The 21,626-nt window shown below is 46.0% G+C and overlaps 1 protein-coding gene across 8 annotated transcripts in view; it reads right to left on the minus strand.

Moving 5' to 3' along the window:
• LOC135420405 (6-phosphofructo-2-kinase/fructose-2,6-bisphosphatase 4) overlaps positions 1-21,287 on the minus strand; it is a 56,339-nt gene extending 35,052 nt beyond the window's left edge. For 3 of the 8 annotated variants that reach the window (XM_064667851.1, XM_064667850.1, XM_064667852.1), the window contains exon 1: positions 21,182-21,287. In XM_064667851.1, coding sequence (XP_064523921.1) covers positions 21,182-21,275 — 94 coding nt within the window. In that variant the 5' untranslated portion in view covers positions 21,276-21,287. Of the gene's footprint in view, positions 1-248; positions 469-9,033; positions 9,052-15,856; positions 16,150-21,181 lie in introns of those variants that run through there. The other 5 variants (XM_064667858.1, XM_064667856.1, XM_064667854.1 and 2 more) reach the window with 5 other exon arrangements.
• Between the last annotated feature and the right edge of the window lie 339 nt (positions 21,288-21,626).

Here is a 21,626-nt window from a genome sequence, read left to right on the forward strand (position 1 = left end):
TTCTTCCCATCCAGCTGAGCTTCCCTTTCCTTCCGCTGGGCACAGATCCAGGGATTCGACCCTCCACGGGAGGGCGGGGGGGGGGGGGAACCGCGACAGACCCCGGCGGGTCACCGACCCCTCTGCGCCTGAGCCGGGGCCGGGGGAGCCGCGGGCGAGCAGCCCCGGGGAGGGGGCTCGGCGGTCCCCGCTGCCCGCCGCCCTCCCCGGGGGTGTCCCGCTGACACCGCGCCCCCCGCCCCGCTCACCGCCGCGCTGGGCGCTGTGCCCCGCGGGCAGCCCGTTGTCGTAGGGCTCCCACGTCTTCTGCAGCGGGTTCTGCGTGAGCTCCCGCGCCGGCGGTGCCGCCGCCATCCTCGGCCGCTCCCGGCTCCCTCTGCAGTGGCGGCGGGCGGGGCGCGCCGGGGCCGCCCCCGGGGCAGGGCGAGGGGGAGCCGCAGCCCCGCCGTGTCCCCCGAGGGACGGGCACCGCCGACACCCCCGGGGGCAGCGGGTGTGCGGCAGCGGGAAGGGTCCGGCGGTGCCGCGAGCAGGTGGCTGCTCTCCCTGCTGCTGCACCGCTGTGGCTGCAGAGGACACCACGCTGCCTCAGAAAAGCACCTTTTTTTTTTCCCTTCCTTTTTTTTTTTTTTTTTTTTTTTTAACCAGCACGCCCAGGGAGCATGCAATGCATGTTTTAAAGTCGTGCCTCGAATGATGCGGTTTTTTCCAACCGAGCGCTGTTTAGGCCGGAAATTGTCCAAATTGACAGCGATGCGGAAAAACATAAATAAACCATAGGTTTCTCACACATCCGTTTAGCTACCCAAAAAAAAAAAAAAAAAAAAAAAAAAAAAAAAGAAAAAAGCTACTGACAAATGGCCCTGGAAAAGTCCCGTGCCGCAGTGAGAGCGGTGGTTTGGCTAAACGCGACACCCAGCTGTCGCCTTTCCACATCACCTTTATCAGCTGTAAAGCTGATAAAGGAAGGGGAAATCCACTTCATTCAAACTGGGCTGAGCAAAAAGTCCTAAGAAAGCTCACTATTTTATTATTACATATGTCTCAAGGTATTTTACAGCAGACAAATGCAATGCACTGAAAATATAGTAGTGAAGTGCAATAGACCTTTTCATTATTAATCACTCCATTATTATGACACTTGTCTAAACACAAGTGAAGGCCAGTATAAACCTTTTTTTTAATACTAACCAGATTCTGAGCACCTGAGGATCGCTTGCAGTTTTTCTGTTCTATTACAAGCTAAAATGTACCTTTCTAAATAAAAAAAAAAAAGCCAGCTTTCAGAGGCATTTGGCAAGACAGCCCCAGGAGAATCAGCACTGTTTTTCCAAAACCATGTTTGCTTGACCTGCCCTTCCCTCTGTTCAGAGTTTTTTCCTTTTCTCCAAGACTGATTAGAGTTTTTCCACTGTAGGTTCCTGCACTATATTTTTATCTGAGATCTTTTTCCTGATTTTGTTTGGAGTTGACAGCTGAAGCAGGGATTGGCAGAGGGGTTAGGGGAGCTACATTACAAGGGTCAGAAAAGCAGGAGCAGAGTGAGGGAGATTTTGAATGCTTAAAAGCTTCTTGATTTCTTCTGTTGGGTATGTATTCAATTCCACCAGTTGCCAAAAGAGGTGTGAGCAGGAACAGTTCAATCTGTGTTCCAGGTTAATCCCAGAAGCATGTCTCCTGTGCATGCACAGGATGTTGCAAGAAGCAGATGGCAGACTCCAGGGTAGAGTCCAGCACTGGGATGTACCCACCTCACCCTGCTGGTCCCAGCAAGGCATGCCAGCACCAGGATCCTCCAGCTTTCCTAACACTGCCTCCAATAAAGCCAGGCGAGTCCACAACAGATGTAATATTACCAGAAAGGAGAGATTAACAGGAATGCCAGTTTATAAACCACACTTCTCAGGCTTGTTTCACATTAAATAGAAAACATATGAAATCCTTCTAGTCCCCAGAAACAAAGTTTTTACTTCCTTCCTGCAAATCCACGCCCTGCACTAAAACTGAAACTCTGCTCACACACCTGCCTCGCAGCCAAGAACACTGGCCTGATGTTGTTCATACAAGAATAGCATTTCCCTGAGGTCCACAGGGTGAATGACCGCATTTCTAAGTCTCTCCTCAAAGCACCAGGCACATTGTCAGTGAATTTTCTTCTCACTCAGGCAGATTTAAACCAGTGGCACCAGTACAAAACTTCAGAGTTTGTCCAGGTGTCTGCAATGACATTAGAGGTGTGCATGGACACCTGCTAGCCCTTGTTTTTATGAGGTAAAGATTTCAGCTTGGCTGATGACAAGCTTATGTGATTCTGTTGTAGGTCAAACTTATCCAAGGGTTAGTTGGTTTATGGCTTGTTTTTATAACCTCAGTGCAGTGATGACCGAGGACGCAGAGAAAGCAAATACAGAAATCTTGTACCACTCCTGAGGTCTCGTTTCAAAGCATGGCTTACAAGGACACTACATTCAATTCCTGGAAAAAGACAGAACAAAAACATTGCTCATTAGATTCCAAATAAATTATAGAAATCACCTTCTGCACAATCAGACCCTCTCCTAACGCAAAGGCTTGAGGAGTGAAGCAGGTGAAGAGCTGGAGACCAAGCTTTGTTTGCTACAGGGAAACCACAAACAAGCCTTTATTCCTGGGAAGGCTTTTACACAAAGCTTCTGCTCCCAGGGCCATGCCAAGAAGAAAGCTTTCCTGAGAAACCACCTCTCTGCAGAAGCAAAAAAAATTGAGGGAAAAGGCAGTCTTGAAAAATGAACTGCTGCACAGAAATAACGTGTTGGAGCCAAGTGACAGGGTTACTCTCTGGAAACAACTGACTGACAAGACCAGAAACTCGGAGTTTAATGCATACAGCGAATGGTAATTATTTAGACACTGAACCAAGGCTTCTGCATGATCCTACAGAAACCCTTCTTGTATCTGTAAATACACTGTCACACGGTAGCCATATAATCCAAGTTTCACAGTATGCCCAAGTTACTTCCATTTATCTCATTTCCCTAGTAAAGACATCACTTTATAGTCTGACAGCACATAAAACATCCATAAACCACCCAACATCTCTGCCTCCTGTCCTTCCACCATCGCTCCGGCAGCGCACGCTCACCACTTGGAACAAGGGAAAGAGACTTTCCAGTCTTCCAGGTGCCCATGCCCTCACCACACCGAGCAGAGAAACCCATTCCCAAGCCATTCACAGTGCAGAGGACCCAGAAGAGCTCAGTGATCCAAGAGAGATCAGTGATCCAAGAGGGATCCGTGACACCACTAAGGGACACGTGGGCACAGCACCAGAGGTAAGTCAGCATCAAGTGGGGGGGTTCTGCGGAACTTGAGCGTTGCGGCGGCTGTTCCCCATGACCGAGCACATCCGCGGGTGCCGCTGGAGGCCGCGCTTGGCCCGGGGACACCCCGCGGGAATTTGGGAACACCGCGCGGATCCCGCAGTTCCCGGGATCGGCGCCAGGCGGAGCCCCGGCCCCTCCCGCGGGAGCTCCGGCTGCTGGCGCCCTCGGGCGGCGGCTGCGGGAACTGCACCAGCCCCCGCACCGCCCCGGGGACACGGGACAGGGACACGGGACGGAGACACGGGGAGGGGACACGGGACAGGGACACGGGAGAGGGGACGCGGTGCTGGCCGTGCCCGTGCTGGGGCAGCAGGTGCTGCCGCGGGGTGAGAACTGGTCGAGCCGCAGCACATGGTTTCCAGTTCTCCGGGAAAAATGAAGTAATTCCCTGCTATATTTCAGAAACGCACAGCCCAGCGACGCTGGGATCACCGTGACAGGAGATAGCAAGGCCCCACAGAAGTACAATACACTGGGACTTGGCTTTCAAGCACCCAACGTTACAGAAAATTACAGAGGAGAAAAGTTCATCTACGGATCCTTAGTTATTTCCTCACACAAATGGAAAAAAATATTGAGGGGGGAAGGGAGGGTAGTCCACATTCACTCCAAAATATGCCCATTCCTTTCTAGATATTAATCACCAACAAATTATATTTCATCATTAACCTGCTACTTCAATTTCTCTAAAGCAATTCTCCTTCCACTACATCACGAGGTACATTTTTTCATGCCCACATTCTCATCTGCTTACTTACAGAAAACCAATAGTATCTGACCTCTACATACACAACTGGGAATAAACAGCTGGGAAAAACCTAAATCCAAACACTCTCTACTGCAACTGGCAGGTTACTGCTCTAGTTAGAAGTGACAAACAGGAATTAGTTTAAACGATCCCATCTTAAAACTGGTATCTACATTTTCTACATATGGCAATAGTGAGAGGAAGAGAGATCAGAGGTAGAGTCCTTACCCCCCTTAAGAAGGTACAGAGACAGGTGTGTGTGTTCCCCAGCTTTCAGCTGCTCCAAAGGACATGAGCCACACAGCACAGCACCAGTTTTGTTTCAGCACAATTTTAAGGAGGCACAGAGGAACACAGCATTTGCAAAAATCATTACATATGGCTGTTATTCAAGAAATACAGGCACACCAGCACAGCCTTCAGCACACATATATATCTTACACATACAGCTTTGACACCCAGCCAATGCTCCCCAGTTTCACATGGATTAGCTGGCTCTGACCAGCTAACTGGCAACCTCCTACACTGCATCACAGTGTGTGTATAGAGCAGACAGGATAATTCCTATTGAGCTTATAACTGATTTTATCTTTTAATGGAAAAAAAAGAAGAAAAAAGGTATGTCAAGTATACCTTCAGCAGGCTCGTGGCAGTCCTTCATTGGCCAAAATCTGTGCAGCTGGAAGCATCACCCGAGGACAGCAGCAACAGCTATCTAATATATACAAGGCTGTTACAACACTGCAAGCCAATGAGAGGAGTCAGTGACCAAACACACAACTATGCTTCACCCTTTTTGTTCACAAGTAGCAACACTCCAACGTTTCAAAAGTGGGTTTCAGGTGGAATGGGAGAGATTTCTCCCCACACTCCTGATGTGGGGCACAGTGATGATGGTTTTGTTATGACCAAGTATTTGTCTGGGTGCTCTTACCTGGTGAAAAGACTTGCAGCAGCACCCAGTTTCTACTGTAATGACCAAAACTATTCCAGAGCAGCTGGTATACTTGGCCTGTTCCATCACATCCCATATTACACTGATACCTCAGCAGGGGACAGACTGTTCCCTCCCCCAGGTAATTCCCATATTCCTGAAGTACAGATCAAGCCCAGCAGGTTTTTCCTCCCTGTGGAAGAGAAGTGCCTAACAACCTGCCTAAAACACAGTGCCCTTCTGCTCGGTATGTTGTGACCTTTGTAAGACAAGTACTAACCCAACCTGGACCTTCAATTGCCAAGGAAACCCAGAGATAAAGGAAGCTGCACCAAAAAAGGGTGCCTCTCTTTCTCCCCAGGCTGTTCCCAAGCTCCTGATGATGACACAGACTGCCTTGGGAACAGTCATCCTGCAGGAGAGATCCCTCACGAGTTAAAAGCTTCTCACACAGCTTCCCACAGAGGGCAGAATAAGTTCCTTTCCATGAAGAGCTTAGCAAGCACAATGAGCAATCCAGGAAGAGATGTGATAGTATATTACCAGTGACATACTTTGGTTCATACCTTCTCAGTTCAGTTTCTCAGGACTTTTTGTTATGTCAACTTCTTAAATGAAGACTTCCCATCTCCTCCACACTGCCTATGGTTCTCTCCTCAATAATCTTTTTTGTTTTCCCAGAGTCTAATGTCCCAGGAGTCAACCCAGCAAAAATGACAAATAGCCCACTAAGTCCCCAAAAACTTCAAGCATCCCACATGACAAGTTCAGCAGGTTCCCCATACCATTTCCACAGGTTCTTCCTTTTGGGACTTGATTCCAAACCAACTGAAATCACAAGGACCAGGCCTTGTGATACATGGCCCTAGCACTTACTCCATTTCTTCTGAGCAACAACTAAGTTCTATTACTGGCACCATCCACCTCATATCTTATTTCCTAACACTGCCTAAAGGGAAAAAGTTCCAGCTGTCTTGAAGTAGACTGCTACCTCAAAGAGAAGCAAAGCCATTAAGAATTCAGAACTAAAAAAAGAATCTGCCCTCAGCAATACAGACCTTCAGAAGTTACTTTATAAGAGTTCATTTTACTACTAGACTTCCTGGCTACAGATCCATCTATCAAAGAGATTGATAAAAAAGCCATATGTAATCATGCTCTAAAAGAGAATGAGCTACACTACTAAGAACAAGAGATCTCTTCAGTGCTTACTGAGGAATAGATTTAAACAACACCCAAGGTCCCATACAGATAAAGTTGTAATAAATATATATACTAGAAAGATTCCTTGAGCTGAAACAAAATATTCCTTAGCATGGATAAGGAAAATAACTCATCCAAATAGAAAATGTTGGTGTAAGGTAAATCAGCAAGAAAACAAGCTCCCATCTAGTCTAACAATCACCAACACATCTTATACAAGGGAAGATCTGTCAGGGTCCAGGCACTCAGAAGCAGCACACCACACTGATTTGGCTGGAGAGACAGTTAATTCCCACACTAATTTGCATTTATTGTATTTTCTTCATCACCTACTGGAACATCATGATAATTATTCACCCTGCATGCAAAGCAGTGATGTATCCCTTACAGAAGTGTTCATGTGTGGCTCCATTCCAGCACACTTCTATGTTTTCCAAACCATGACGACCTAATGATCAGGAAACAAAGACAAGCTATACAAAGGTTTTATTGTGAGAATTGTACCAATAAAGTCTTGGACAGGTTTCTACAGAACCCACGTGCTGTGCTGTAGTCATATAAAACCTATCAGACAATCTCAGATTGCTTTGGGATATACAGGTTATCAGCAGAATATCATCTCACCCACACATGGATTTCATGAGAATCCCAGGGCAAACACTGAGATTCACAGACACAGGAGTGTCAACTAAAGAAAAAAAATACACCTTGCTACACTGTCACTCTGTTTTGTTACCTTTATGTGAATCATTCTTGAAAGAACGGCCAATCAGAGTACTTCTTATTTCTAAGTATATAAACGTGTTAGTTTAGATGCTATCACATTTCAGAAGAAATAACTGCTCTGTTTTAAATCTGGGAGAAACCCAATGTCTGGAGATAAACCCCATCAATGAGATGAGGTTGTTCTCATGCAAGGAAGTTTCCTGTGTTAAGTGTAGCACAAGGCATAGATTTAAGTTTGATCTGCATTAACTGTATTCATTAAAACTGAAGGACAAATCACTAAATCTGCACCTCCAGTTCAAGCAGTCACTTCCCATCATTACCTCTGTGAGAATATTTTAATTATTTCTCTGAAAAATAGGCAAGATCCTCAAGTGGTGCTTACAGGTATTGCTTAAAACTATTTCCATCATCACAAAGTTGAGCAACATTTTAAATCTTCCTGTTATGATGCAACATAAAGGAAAGACAGCATCCATTATTCATGTTTTCTGAGTGCAACCCAGTGTTAAAAAGCCCTTTGTAGATAAACCCTCTTACTGTATACCAGGGACTCCAAGCTATTTACATGAGAGGGCATGTGCTCCTAAGAAGTGCAGAAAGAGGACATCAAAATACACGGAATTTGCACAGATTGCCTATTTACATTCACAGGTCTAGAGGTTAACTGAAAATACCCAGTTTCCAAGATAGCAAGCCTACTGAGGACAGACATTCCTACACATTGTTCTGGTAGTATCTGACGTTGTTACTACAGCAACAGCACGTACAGCCTTGCACAACCCCTGGACGGCTGGTGGGTGTACCCTGATGCACTCTCCTCTTCCTTGGAAGTGGCATGCAGCAGCAAGTCCACTTCTCCACTTCAGTTACCTGATATCCATGATATAACCACAGAAAACCAAGCCTTGATAAATTTGTGCTACTTGAAAGAGAAGGAAAAGCAAAAACATACCTGCATCCACTAGGATGTCTGTCTTTGTGCCTCCTGAACTTGCTTATAAGCAATCTCTGCTGAGCAGCCTGAAAGTGTCTCTGTCACCTCAAAGCTCTCTACTCCTTTTCAATCACATAAGCATATTAGAAAACCTTCTCCATTCCAAGTTGGGGTTTGCTGTTATGAGTAGGAGTGTAGTTAAAAGGAGCACAAGGAAAGGACTGACAATTTTAAGTAAAACAGACAACCCATATCCAGGCTGACAGGCTTATGAATTATGCTCAGCTACTTTAATATTAGACATTTTAACATTCATGATGTATACATATCCCTTCTCCTGTCATTCAGCTAGTTTGCTATGAATCCCACTTGCTCATAACAGCTAGATCTAGGCTGTTTAATTAAAACAAAAATAATGACAAAATAAGGGCAGCTGCATTCTCAGAGTGGAACTAAAACACTTCACGCCACCTTTAAAACCAAATGCTATCAACTGACTTCAGAAGTACAATTCCTCAAGACAGCCACCTTGAAGAAAAACATCTGTAAAAACTTATTACATGCATTAGGGAAGTTGTCTGATGAGATGAAAAAGGAGAAATATATTGACAATAAAGAGTACACAAAATTTGCATGTGATTCAAATGCACAAAGTAAACCAAATTAATTTTTAAAGAATCATGAAGGCTTTGGGACAGCGCTACCTATCAGATGGCAGATAAGGAGATAAGACAGGAGAAAAGAGAGCTTCGGAAGCACCACCTGGGGTTTGGGGCGTGAAATATTGAATGATTGATGGAGAAATCAAAGAGAAAAAGGTAAGGAGGAAAACAGCCGCCGGGCTGGGTGACAAACCCCTGGAGGTGCAGAGTGCATCTGTGAGTCATCAGCACATAATAGAAGCTGAAGCCATGTGAACGCCTGGAAAAGGGCACAGGGAGACAAGAGCAAGACAAGGTCAAACTGCAGGAGGAGGAGGAAACACCGGACCGGGAGGGGGAAGAGCATCACGGAAGAAAGAACAACACTTTGTTAGAAGCAGCAGTGACTGTGCAGAGAGTAGAAAAAGAGCAAAACAGGGGTCTGCAAGCATTTCAGCAACATAAATAATATTTAAATATACCAAAGCACCCAAAACGGCCTCGGAACAGGCGAGGCTGAGGGAGAGGTGGTATAACCTCACATAGAAAAGCGGCCTAGACGTGGCTCAGAGTTCGAATTAAAAAAAAAAAAAAGTGGGACAGGACTTAAAGGTCCAACAGATGATGGTACTCCAGCCTACATTACAATACAGGACACGTAGGCCATTAAGGGAAAAGTCCATGGCAATGGAAGCAAGAGCAAAGGGTAATGGGCCCAAAGTCCGCTATGGTTAGACTCGGTTTCATGGTGCCCCGTAGGCAACGGAGACAGAAAAGAGAGTTTTTTGACTGAAAGAATAAATCCCTCTGGAAAGCCAGCATGGAAAACTGACACTGACACGAGGAGGAAAAAAACCTCACGGCATATGTGATGCCAGCTGCCGCTGGAAATATTCTTAAGCTTATGAAAAAGGAGTGTATTCATCCAAATAAAAATACAAGCAAACTAGAGCAAGGCTTCTCAGAAGTTAGCAATTACTGGATTTACAGAGCAAAATTAATCTTAATTTGGCAAACTGCAACGATGTCAGGTAGGCTAAAACATAGCACTGAAGAGGAAAAAAAAATACAGGCCAGACATACAGAGATCCAAATCACAGTGAATCTCAGCTTTCAGAGCCTCCAGGGCAGATATCTCATTTTCTGTGTATTTTGCAAGTACAGCTAGATGGCTTATCAGCTTCCTGAGACTAACAGGATCAATATGCAAATGAGGAAGCTTAATAAGGATAACAAAATTACAACAGCCAAAATAATCAAATTTATGCAGTGCAGACAGGCTAAACAGGACAAATGCTACAAAAGAAACTCTTGCAAGGGGAAACATTTACCAAATGAGAGTGGCCAGCACAAAGTTAGTAAAGAAACCTTCTATTTAAAAAAAAAAAAAAAACAATGAGCACTCCACCTGAATTCTCTTTATATTTTGAAAAAAATAACTTTTTTTCAGCACAAGTATCCCTAGAGAAAATACATTATAAAAAATTATTCAGGTGCACAGAAGGCCACGCTCCATCACATACAGCATAAGGGCACCAGAAAGTATAAAAACACATTCAAAATTTTAAATATAAATTGAAAGCAAAACATATAAGGGACATAAAAATAGAAACCTAAACAAAAGAATCAGAAGCAAATGAGCACGCTGGGCCTCACACTCACCACCTCCAGTCAAACACCAGCTGTCCAGGCTTGCTGGCTCCAGCCACCCCATGCTGGGTTGGTCTATATCCTCCTCTGGGCTCCCCCTCACCACCAAGGACATCTGAACTCACAGACCAACTTGAACCTTATTTCACACAGGACAGAGGTCTCAAAACCATTAGTTTCCTACATTTTAGTAAAAGCTGACTACCAAGAGTGAAGAGATGCCCTGCCATCAGTCCCAGTACCCACAGTGCTTTGACCTGTCCCATCAGACACAAGACTGACACCAGAGAGCACAAATCCATGGAACTGGCCCAGCCCAGGGAAGAAAAATCAATTACAACCCCAAGACATAAACCCACGGGAGACATCGCGTCCAGAGCTGCTTGGATTTTTAAGCTCCCCTATTCTAACCCCCAAATGGAGCATTTCTCAGGGTAAAACAGAAGCTGCTAGATCTATCTCCTACCAAAAATGACTAAACTACTTCAGCTCCAATAGGGCTGCTTGCTTCCTCCACAGTAAGGGCTGTTCCCCCTCCTCCTTTGCCCCTCTCACAAGCCATCTGACATTTTTTAATTGCAAGAGGTCACGAACCCCTGAAATCTCCTCATTGTTTTGGGGAAACCAGATTTACGTTGGTAGTAGGAAAAACTACAAAGCTTCTTTATTTTTCCCCTCCCCTCCTTAATGCAGAAGGTAAATGCTGCACAGCTTCGTGCTCAGGAATATCCACATGGTTCCCACGAACAACAAACGCTGCTTGTTATTAACCAACATCAGTTAGATTTCCAGGGACATATCACCATAAAAGAAAACATAAGAGGAAGAAACAGCCAGCCTTAAACCCAAATATTGTTGTGGCAGTGATCACTGGTCAGAAGCAGTTTCAGATGCATTAAAACAGGTCGTGTTTGTTGTGCTTCTTGATTAGCTTATGTCAAATGGAGGAGAGGGGTGGAGTCGTATATAAGCTTTCAGCTATAAATAAATAACCCAAAATATTTTGTTCTTTGCATCCTTTGACTTAAACTACGCATTGACAAACTGTACCCAATGCAGACACGAGGATTTCTTGCTGCTTCGGGAAACCTCCCTATTTAGGCACCCAAAACATATGCAGGACCAAACTGTGCCTCTGCAGTGCCAGCACAGACTGAGCCAGCTCACAGGGTCTGCTGCTGTTTGCACATGGAGGAATCACTCACGTGTGAATCCACTTCCAAACACGCAACACCACAAGTGGCTCTTCCAAGCAAGGCAGAAATAGCACGTCCAAGTCATTTTTAGGTATCTCTCTAGTGACATGTACCAATCCCACAACAGATCCGTGGCTGGCGAGGGTGTGTTGTAACTCTTGTTTAGAGCAGAACAGCTGCTGGGGAGCCTGGATCACACAGCTCTCCTGGCAATTCCCGGTGCCGAGGCACAACATGTGTGAGGCCAGCTCAACACAGACAAAGACAGGACAGCACGCAGAAAGAGAAGAAAATCTGAAAAAATAACTACTCAGGTATGAGTTAGGTCAACTTCAGCTCAACTTCAGAGTCAAAATCAGAAGGAAGAACTTGAAACCACTTTATTTACCCTCTTTTTTTGCCCTTTCCTACCTTTTTCTACTCATGCATGGCTGTAAACATGATAGTAACATACGAATCATCTGGAAACTAATGCCATATAGGCATTTCAGATATCCAAGTGCTGAAATTATACTGAAACATAGAATTTAGGGCTGTAACAGGCAAATTATTTCCACAAGGGCACTCATGACAAATCCATCCCATTTTATTAATAAAACATTGCAAAACATGCTTTTTATCCATCACATGGATAACAGTCAGTTCTAATTAAGAGACTCATCATTTGTACTCCTGGCAGCTACATACTTAAAGGCTTCAGGATTAATTCCAGTGCATTACTTCAGATCCTTAGATGTCACAGACATCAACATCCAGAAGAACCCCCCCAGCCACCAGCTTCTCAAATGAGGGATAGGTTTTGACATAGTCAAAACATAATCCTAAAGGCACTTACAACTGCACTGTTACCACAGCAAAGGTAAGTTTACACATTTTATGCAAAACCCCCAGTTATTTCTTCTGTTTGCATGGACACAAATTCACAGACCCACAACATTACAGGGATTGTGGAGAAGAGAAGGCTCTGGGAGACATTAGGCACCTGCCAGAGCCTAAAGGGGCTACAAGAAAGCTGGAGAGTGACTTTTGACAAGGTCACTGAGTGGTAGGACAAGGGGGAATGGCTTTAAACTGACAGAGGGCAGGGTTTGATGGGATATAAGGAATAAATTCTTCCCTGTGAGGGTGGTGAGGCCCTGGCACAGGTTGCCCAGAGAAGCTGTGGCTGCCCCATCCCTGGAAGTGTTCAAGGCCAGGCTGGATGGGGCTCAGAGTAACCTGGTCTAGGGGTCCCTGCCCCTGGCAGGGGGGGCTGGAATGAGATGATCTTTAAGATCCCTTCCAACCCAAACCATTCCATGGTTTTACTTAACACAGTGCACACAGCAACCACCTGACAGCTACAAGGTCAGTACTTCGCCCGGTAATGCATTAAATACGTCTGGAGATTAGTATTCATAATTAGTGTGTGATTACAATATTTAGGGCCAGGTTTTGGCAGGCACCCAAGAACAGGCCTGGTTATTAACCACCCTGGCCCCACGTGGTACCTTGTGGGAGCGCTCCAGGCCAGCGCTCCCCCCGACTCTGCCCCTCTGCACGACCAAATCATGCCTGAAATGAACCCACCCCCTCTGGAAATAACAACCTGTGTGAAGCAGCGTGGGACTCTCTCCCTCATCCTCACTTTGAGAGCCTGATAAAACTCAAGTAAAATCAGGAATTGACCTAAATTACTTAATTTTAGCCGTTGGAGAGCCCAACTAGGCAGACTAGGGAGTTTAGAGTTCATTATTGTCTTTTACTCCCTTCTACAATTTAATTACTTAACCTCACAGAGGTCTCAGACACTGTGAGCCAAGAACTGTGCCTGTGAGAAAAGGTTAACAGACTAATTATTTCACTTAAAATGGGAAAAAATGGCTTCTGGGGAAAACCAGAGCAAACCCAAGGAACCCTGCACTTCTCAGGCTCATGCCTGGTGCTTCCTCAGTTGTATTTTGAGAATTTTTACCCTTTCTACCACATTGGTCTTGTGACTCTTCCAAAGAAGCTGCCCCACCCAGGGTGTGGGGACACAAGCTGTGTAATTCAGTAAATTAAAGCAAACAAATAAAAAAAAGAACCAACCAAAACATATGGAGCGGGAAGATGGGAATACTCCACTAGGTCATTTCTTTCAGAAGAAAGCTGAAGCTTTTCCCAAGTACATGATGTCTGCCAGCACTTCAAGTCTAATATTTCCATTTATCTCAAAGAAAAATCTGTGGACATCACACGCAGAGGTTAAGCCCCAAGGAAACCATGCAAGTTCAGTGAGCAATTCAGAACACATCCGTAGTGCTTCATCAGCAATTAAATACCATCCACAAGTTGGATTTACCAAATCTCTTACTCACAAGAGCAGAAGGAACATTGACGCAATCAAAATGAGAAAAATACTGATGTAACCAAGCTGATTTTTTTTTTAAAGTAGATGGATGATACATAAAAAAAATAAAGTGTTACAATCACTCAATAACGTCCTACTACTGGTAAGGGTTATATTTATGAATCAGTACATTTTCATAACAAAATGTCATGTTTCATAGCAGATCCTTCCTTCAAATGACCTCAAAAAAGTTCTGAAACAAAATCCTCACCAAAATGCTCTCAGCTTTGGGTCCTCATCCTGCATAACTATCCCTACAGGAATGCTCTCATTAGATGATGCAGAGATTTAAAAGGACTGGCATCTTATGTAAATGGATGTTATTGCTTTTAATTGCAGCCATAATTATGGGAGTGCCTCACAACTGAGTAAGGCCACATTAAGCAAACTTACTGGAAACTTCGCAAACTGCTCCGCAACACTTTGGAAGAGCACCAGGAGTCTCACAACGGGTATTTATTCAGTCCCATCTTCAGCTCTCTGCAGAGGACTACAAAATCAATTGACCCTAATTGATCACACCGAGTTCTACTTAGTTTAGTGTCTTTTTGCCTCATATGAGCTAGTTTCTCTTGACGTGTGTCAATATAAAACTTTTAATTCAGAATTAATGTCTTTAAAGCTTTAAAAATCCTTAAGAGTCTTCAAGTTTCTTCAGTATTAACATCTTTTTATTTTTTACCTCCTCACACTCCAAAGAGCCACACAAGCACCATGGGACCTGCTACAGAGGTCCCATGAGCCAGGCTATGAGGTGTTGACAAGGAGGAGCAAGGGCAGGATCCATTTCAGCAGCTACCCTGGCACAGTCAACAAATCCCTGCTCATGGGAGATGCCAGCACAAGCACCGTGCAAAGGACCCAAGGAACAGTGGAGGGTTTATAGTTCAGTCATGAGTAAGCAATGGCCCATCACTGCATTTCCACAGCTGAATCAGAGTCCTCCCTCTTAGCCTGAGGTTGAAGCCACCAACCTCACTGAAATCCATTTCCATGCCCTGGGTTGGAGTCAGGCATGGACAAAGTACACACTGCCTACTACAAGGCCAGCAGAAGCAAAGTGATGGCTGTAAACAAGAGCAATCCTCTGAGTCACCGGGGCAGGAGCCACAGCCACTCTACACCCACTGACACCCAGTTTTCTGTGGTACCAGGGAGCTCAGGGTGCCAGGCCAAAACTCCCCAGTCCCGTTAACAGACCTGAGTACAACACCTCCCTGCTGCCATCTCCACCTCTGCCCTCCTGTTCTGCCCCATGGCAGCCAGAGTGCCCAGGAAGGTGCCAGGTTTACCTTCCAGGCTATGTAACACAATCTTCTTAGAAAGTGGGGAAAAAACACCCAAACACAACCACGATGGAGTCCATGTTCGAAAGTTTTGGTACACTTGCGTCACAGCTGTCATCCCATATTACACAAAGTGCCTTACAAACATGCCAGACCTCAATCCCCAGGGAGAGTCAGCCCTTTCCAAGGAAGGCCCCAATGAGCCAGAAGCCAAATCTCACAAAGCAAGATAAAAAAGATGCAGATTATGTGGTTTTATGGTGTTGCCCTTAGGAATAAGGAAAGAAGAAGTAACCAGTTAGATGACTATTTGCCAAAGCACTGGTTTTACACCCTTCCTCAGCCAATGGAGGGCAACAAGGCTTGGAGGAGTGCGATGTAAACCCGCCTTCCCACAGACAGTTAAAAAAATTCATCCCAGCCAAGCCATCTCCAAAAATAACTCGGGAAGCAAACAGCCACTGCTACACTACGATTCCCTCTTTCCACGCTACATCTCCCAAACCTTCCTCCACCTTGGGCTATTCCAGCAAGAAGCCGCAAATCCCATTTCCCACCCCGCGAGCTTTTAAGATGCCGGGCACCCTCACTCCTCGGTGGAGCCGAAAGGGAAAAATTCCGACCAGGGGGTCCAAGAAAACACGACCTTCCCCCTCCAGCCTTGCCCCGGCGCGCGTGGATCTCTCGGGGTCTGGGGGCTGCCAGGGTGGGAAGCCGGGTTCCGGTGGGTGGGAAGGCAGGGGGTGGGAAGGGCAGAAGCGCCCAGCCCCGCTCCGTGCAGGGGGGTCCCCGGGGGTCCTACCTCGGCAGCGCCGGCCCTGCGGGAAGCGGCCGCGGCGGCGGCAGCCCCACATCTGCGGCTCAACCTCGGCTCCGGCGGAGGGTGGAGTGGGATGGAATGGGACGGGACGGACCGGCCCAGCGCGGCCGCGGGGAGCCCGGCGGAGGGTCCTGGCGGAGGGTCGTGCCCGCGGCGCCCCGCGGAGCTGCCCGCGGGTGTGCGCGCCCCGCGCGGGGCGGAGCGGAGGGACCGGCCCCGGGCAGCCCCCGCCCCGCCGGGCATCCCCGCCCCGCCCCGCCTGCCCGCGGAGATACGGGGGGATGCGGGAACGGAGTCGGAGGGGAGAGACTCACGCACCTCCGCGCGGGGGGACCGGCCGCGGGAGCGCCCGCACCGCACCCGCACCGCACCCGCGGCTCCGCGGAGAGGCGGCTCCCGGGGCGCGGCCCGTCCCCTCCGCCGGGACCGCAGCCGTGCCTCCGCTCTCTGCTCGGGGCTTTGTGTTCGGTCAGATCGAGCCAAATACAAACAAACAAACAAACAGACAGACAAACAAATAAATAAAGCCAAGCAGACGGGGGAGGTGGAGCGGCTGTAGCCATTTTGCAGACCTGGCTGTGAGTGCAGCCGGCCGGGTAGAGGACTGGGATCAACAGTGTGTTTGGGGGTTCGGTCAGCAACAAGCACCTCAGCCAGGCTCACCAGAAGCTGTGCAGCTTCTCCACGGAGCCACAAGTGACCTCAGAGCTGACCCAGCGGGCCCAAGCAGAGCACACACCCCACCGGGACACAGCAAGGAGACAAGACAGGGCTGGGATCGACGTGTCAGTGAGCCTAAGCGGTCCCAGGTGAACCAATAGGGGCAATTACAGATTGTACCTGTGCTCAGGTCATTGTCAGGGCAAAGCCACCGACATGCTTGGGGACACAACTTTCTCCTGCCCTTGCTGTACAGCATCCCTGAGGACAGGGATGGCAGCTCGAGCTTGGTGACAGCAATCCTCTAGTTCATTTATACCAACCTTGGGGTGATACTGAATGTGTGTGTTATTTTGTTCAGGTTAAAACAGGTTATTTTTGTGGTTGCCTTTCCTAACAGCTTTGTAATTTCATTAGGCTGCCCATCTGAAGTAGGCATGAACAAACAGGTGTCTGTAGAACCTTTGGAGCTGTTATCATACTGTACGTCCTGCTCTGGGGTAAAGAGCTGGTGAGGCAGCACTGTGCTCAGAACAGAGTTGTTATCTGTCTTTCTGTGCCTTTGGCCTGCAGAGATAAGCAAACAAGTTTTGGGAGGGGGAAACACCACTGCAGATGAAAGAAGGTCAAACAGAAAATGAAGGAAGATTAAGGAACCATCAGTCTAAAGCCACTTAATAGTGAAAAATCAGAATAATTCCCCTTTAAGATGAAAATGTGAGATTTCATTTGATTTTGGTTTTGCTTAAAATTCACATGCAAATTTTCTTTACCTTGGCAAGATGTCTTTTCATCTACCTACACATCTCGGCCCTGCTTCCCAAGTTGTCTCCAAGTGACATCAAGTCTAAGTTTGCTGTCTGGGCAGCTGATTTCAGACCCCCATTGGTAGCATAAGCATTGTAACTATGCCAGCTCTGCCTGGGGATCATCTGATGCTTTAAAACTTTAGTTAACAAAGTACAACTTCTTAATTTTTTACAGAAATTAAGCCACATGAAGGAAAGGGTGGTTTGTTGGTGGTTTTTTTTTTTTTAAACATGGAGTATTGCATGCTTATCTTCAGGTGATGATGCCTCCTGCAATGAGGAAACCCAGCAGCTGAGTTCAGTATGATGCTCAGTATCACTTCCTTCAAGTGCGTGTGCAGTGACTCAGAGCAAGGGTTGAGTTACTTTGGGCTGAGAGACCAAGCCCCTGCCACTCCTCCAATCCTATGTTGTAACTGCTCCCCTGGAAATCTGATTTCTTGGGAACTAGGGGGAAAAAAATGTTTCACTGTTGATGCAATGCTGCAGAACAACCTTCTTTCTGTTTGGGGAAACATCAAAGATGCAGCTCCTTGTGCCACCCCTAGAGCTCAACAGCTTCTCAAGCTGCCGCAGCGCTCCGTAGAGGTGGAAGTCATCCGTGTCCACTTTCTGGACAATACTTAATCCTTATTAACTCCCTATGATTTCATCTGAAGTATTAATGCTTCTTTTGCTTTATCTTCTTAAGAAGCTCAAGTGACTTTATGTAACTGTGGCCTTTTCTGTCCACTATTAACACAGTGTGAAGGAGGGGGATGATGTGGTGTGTACACACAGCCACCATGCCCCTGGTGCTGTTCTGGAGCAGAGCATTTGTCACTGGCACAGGTGGCATAGCTCAGAACTTGATCTAGTTAAGTCTGGTTTTGGTCTGACTTCTTCCATCTTGGAGCCATTTGAGAGTTTCTCTGAAAGAAATAACCTGCAATTCTGAGCCCTGGGGTAGGGGAGAGGCCCTTGGTCTTGGTCTTGTCTGCTCTCCCCTTAAAACATCTTTTAGTCATGGTTTCTGGGCTTAGTGAAATCCTATCCCCATGTTCTCTTAAAAAAAAAAAAAAAGAAAAAAAAAGTTTTTTTGCAGCTGGTGTGAAGCAGCAGGTAGTGAGGCAGGGCCAGAAATGGAGCTCAAGGGGGCTGGGCACTGCAGCAGTTCAGCCTCCTGTCCCTAGCCTTAAAAATGCAAGAAAACCACCTAGCTGCAAGGATTCCTTACTGCTTCGTGTTGGCAAAAAGCTTCAAAGTGACCCTCCTCTCCCCCTGGCCAGAGAGATGTAGCTCAGTATCAGCCAGAATCTTCCACTCCTCTTGGCAGAACAAAAGGTCCCCAGTATCAGTTGCGAAGGCTGCTCGTAACCCGGCACGGGCTGGTGGGCAGAGCCTCACCGGGGATCAAACAGGCTTCTGTTTTCTTCTGGTGGTTTTTGTCTTGGAGGATAACCGTGCCTATCCTCCTCCACAGCTTTTTTGTGTGGGAAGGCACACCTTAGCCTTTCCTTGGCATTGTGCAGTGGCTGCACTCCCAGAAGGGCTGTACTGCAGGATCCTGACTGTGCCGAGGACTCAAGTGTTCTTAGAAGCAAATACCAGTCCAGGTATTAATAGCAAGAATTGCTAGAAGTCTTGGGTTTTGCTCAGGCTCTGTGCAGCCAACCACTGATGAGGTTGTTGAGATTTTATCCAAACTGGGGAGGTCTAGTTAATTTGGCAAGCGAAACTAGGAACCGATTCATGAGGGGAAAAAAAAATCTGACAATTTATTTGCATTTAGGAGAACTCAGCAGGACAGAAGAACATTCAAGGTAAATATTCACAGTTTCTGCCTGGGATGTTTGATCCTAGCTTGTGCTTGGATAGACTGAGCAAGCTGGGTCACCCTTTCGGAAAATGTTTGACTTAGTCCTGTGCCCTTCTCAAAAATAATTAAATAGGAAACATTTCCACACTTACAGACCTTGGAAAAATCTTTTGCTCTAAATGTGGCTTTGTGGTTTCAAAGAACTGAAGAAAAGGCCACAAAAATACAGCTTGCCTTTGGCTGCTTGGCAAGGGAAGGCATCTGATCAGGCTTATCAGAAGAACTTGGCTGTGGCAGGCCTGGACTGCCTGGGGACACCAATCCTACTGACTGTTATTTTCACAGGTTAATTTATCCTGCATTAATGTGAGCCAATAATTTTTACCTCTGGATGGCAATAACTTGAAGATGAGTAAATCAACTGGATTTTTGTAGCTGTTTTAGCTAGGTTGTGGTCAAGTTCCTCAGCTTGATTGGAAGGTTTAAGCTGTTAGGTCCTTTGTTAGACTTCTTGGAAACTGGGCAAATGCAGGACTGCATTGTGATCAGTTGAGCCAGATAACACAAGTTTTTATTAAAGATATTTTTACAATCTTGACCCAAATTTTAAGTGTGCAGAAGAAGGATAAAAAGCAGAAACTAGTTGGTGAACTGTCAAGCAAAAGTTAATTCAATTATTCATGTAGTCACCTTGTGGTCACTACTCATGCTGTACCTTGTTTTTCTTTTTTCTGAGCTTTTTTTTCTGTCCAGACTGTAAGATCTTAAAAAGTCAGGTGTATCCTTGTCCTGAAGCATAGGAGCACATTAAGGTAGTACCCCAAGACTGGAGACTTTGGATGTTTGGGAAGCCCTATCTTTGCGAGTGGGAATTCTCATCTCCAGTCTGGTCAGACCCTGAGAGCTTGCCTGGCCTTTCTCAGGCCCTTTGGGAGAGGGGGATCTTGTTATGTGCATTGCTGGAGTGTTTGTTGGGCTATTTTTATGCTGCTCGGTTTTTTGTGTGTGCAGCTGTAGTCAAGTGCTGCTTCCTGATCCCAGACAACTGAGATTTTCCATAACCTTTGACTAAGAAAAAAATGTATCTTTAATCACAGCTCCCCTTCACAACAGGCAGCATGTAAGAAGATTATATAAATATTATATTAAGCACATTTTTTGGCAAATTGCTTGCACTGGTGTTGCATTTCTTTCCACTAATGTCTGTGTAGTAGAAGAAATAAATGGCATGCTTGGCCCATAATAGAAATGAATACTCCAATGTGTATTCCTTCTATCTCACTTGGGGATTCCTCATCAATTAACTGCCTTGTTATTTTATATCTGACATCAATTTATCTACCAAGAACCCAGACCAGGGCATTCTAAAGATGAATGTCCTTACTCTGTGTTATTGGTAGGTATTTCTAGATAAAGCTGCTTAGGTAGAAATACTTTTTTCTTGCTTATAAAACAAAAGTAAGGGGTTTTTTTTTGTTAGCTACCAGGAAATTAGCACTCATACGATGCCTTCTAGCCACAACTGAAGCAGAAAAGGTTTCACAACCCTTCTGACCAACATCCTGAAGATTAGCTCTGAGTAGATTTTGGTGGCAGTTCTTGGGCTCACCTGGTTTCATACACTGATGGGGCATTGATGACAGCTTTCCAAATTACTTCATTTAATTTGAATGTAATCACTGATTCAACAAAATCTACGAGCAGATCGTCAGAGCAAACTGAACAACCCATGAAATAAAAAGCAGCCTAGGTATTTTTAAGTGTGCAGCATGGATTTCTGACAGAAAATCTGTTCCATCTAACTAATTTTGATAGGGTGGCAGAGATGCAGAGTTAAAGGGGTACCTTTGGGAGGCTCTTCTGTTTTAGGCCAGCGGCTATGAAGAGTCACTTGTGCCCCAAGAGCTGGTTCATGCAGGCAGGGAGAGCAGACCCACATTCAAGAGTCACCACCTCCACTATTTTATAAAAGGAGAATAAGATTAAACACAGACCACCCCTTTTCCCAGATGCCTTGAAGACAAGGAAGCAAACACCTACCTCTGTGTATGTTCTGCTGAAGCTTTGCACAACTCACACTCCCCAGGGTACGTCGGATTCCTCTGTTCAGACATCCACTGTGGTTCTGCATCATGCACTGTGACAGTATATAATATATCCTGGTAGAAGTCAGTCTTCCACCAACACTGCCCTTGCTGTGCTGGATGCTGCAAGTTATCTGTGTCCTCTTACTCTCTTTACACATTTGTTGCTATGGTGAGGAAAGCCAGGCCTTAAATATTGAGCTCCCTGTTATCTCAGCTGGTATCTGCTGTATGCAGGTATCAGCTGGTGTGTATTAAAACAAACAAGATAATTAAGAATACATGCTTTGCACTGAGGGCAGGTTCGGTCTCCAAGTTTGGGGCTTTTTTCCCCCCTGCTTCAATTCCAGCTTGGTCTGGTTTTGCTGAAACTAACCTCAAACTCTGCCCAGAGGATTACA

This window comes from Pseudopipra pipra, chromosome 11 (genome assembly GCF_036250125.1).
Source record: "Pseudopipra pipra isolate bDixPip1 chromosome 11, bDixPip1.hap1, whole genome shotgun sequence".
Lineage (NCBI taxonomy): Eukaryota > Metazoa > Chordata > Aves > Passeriformes > Pipridae > Pseudopipra > Pseudopipra pipra.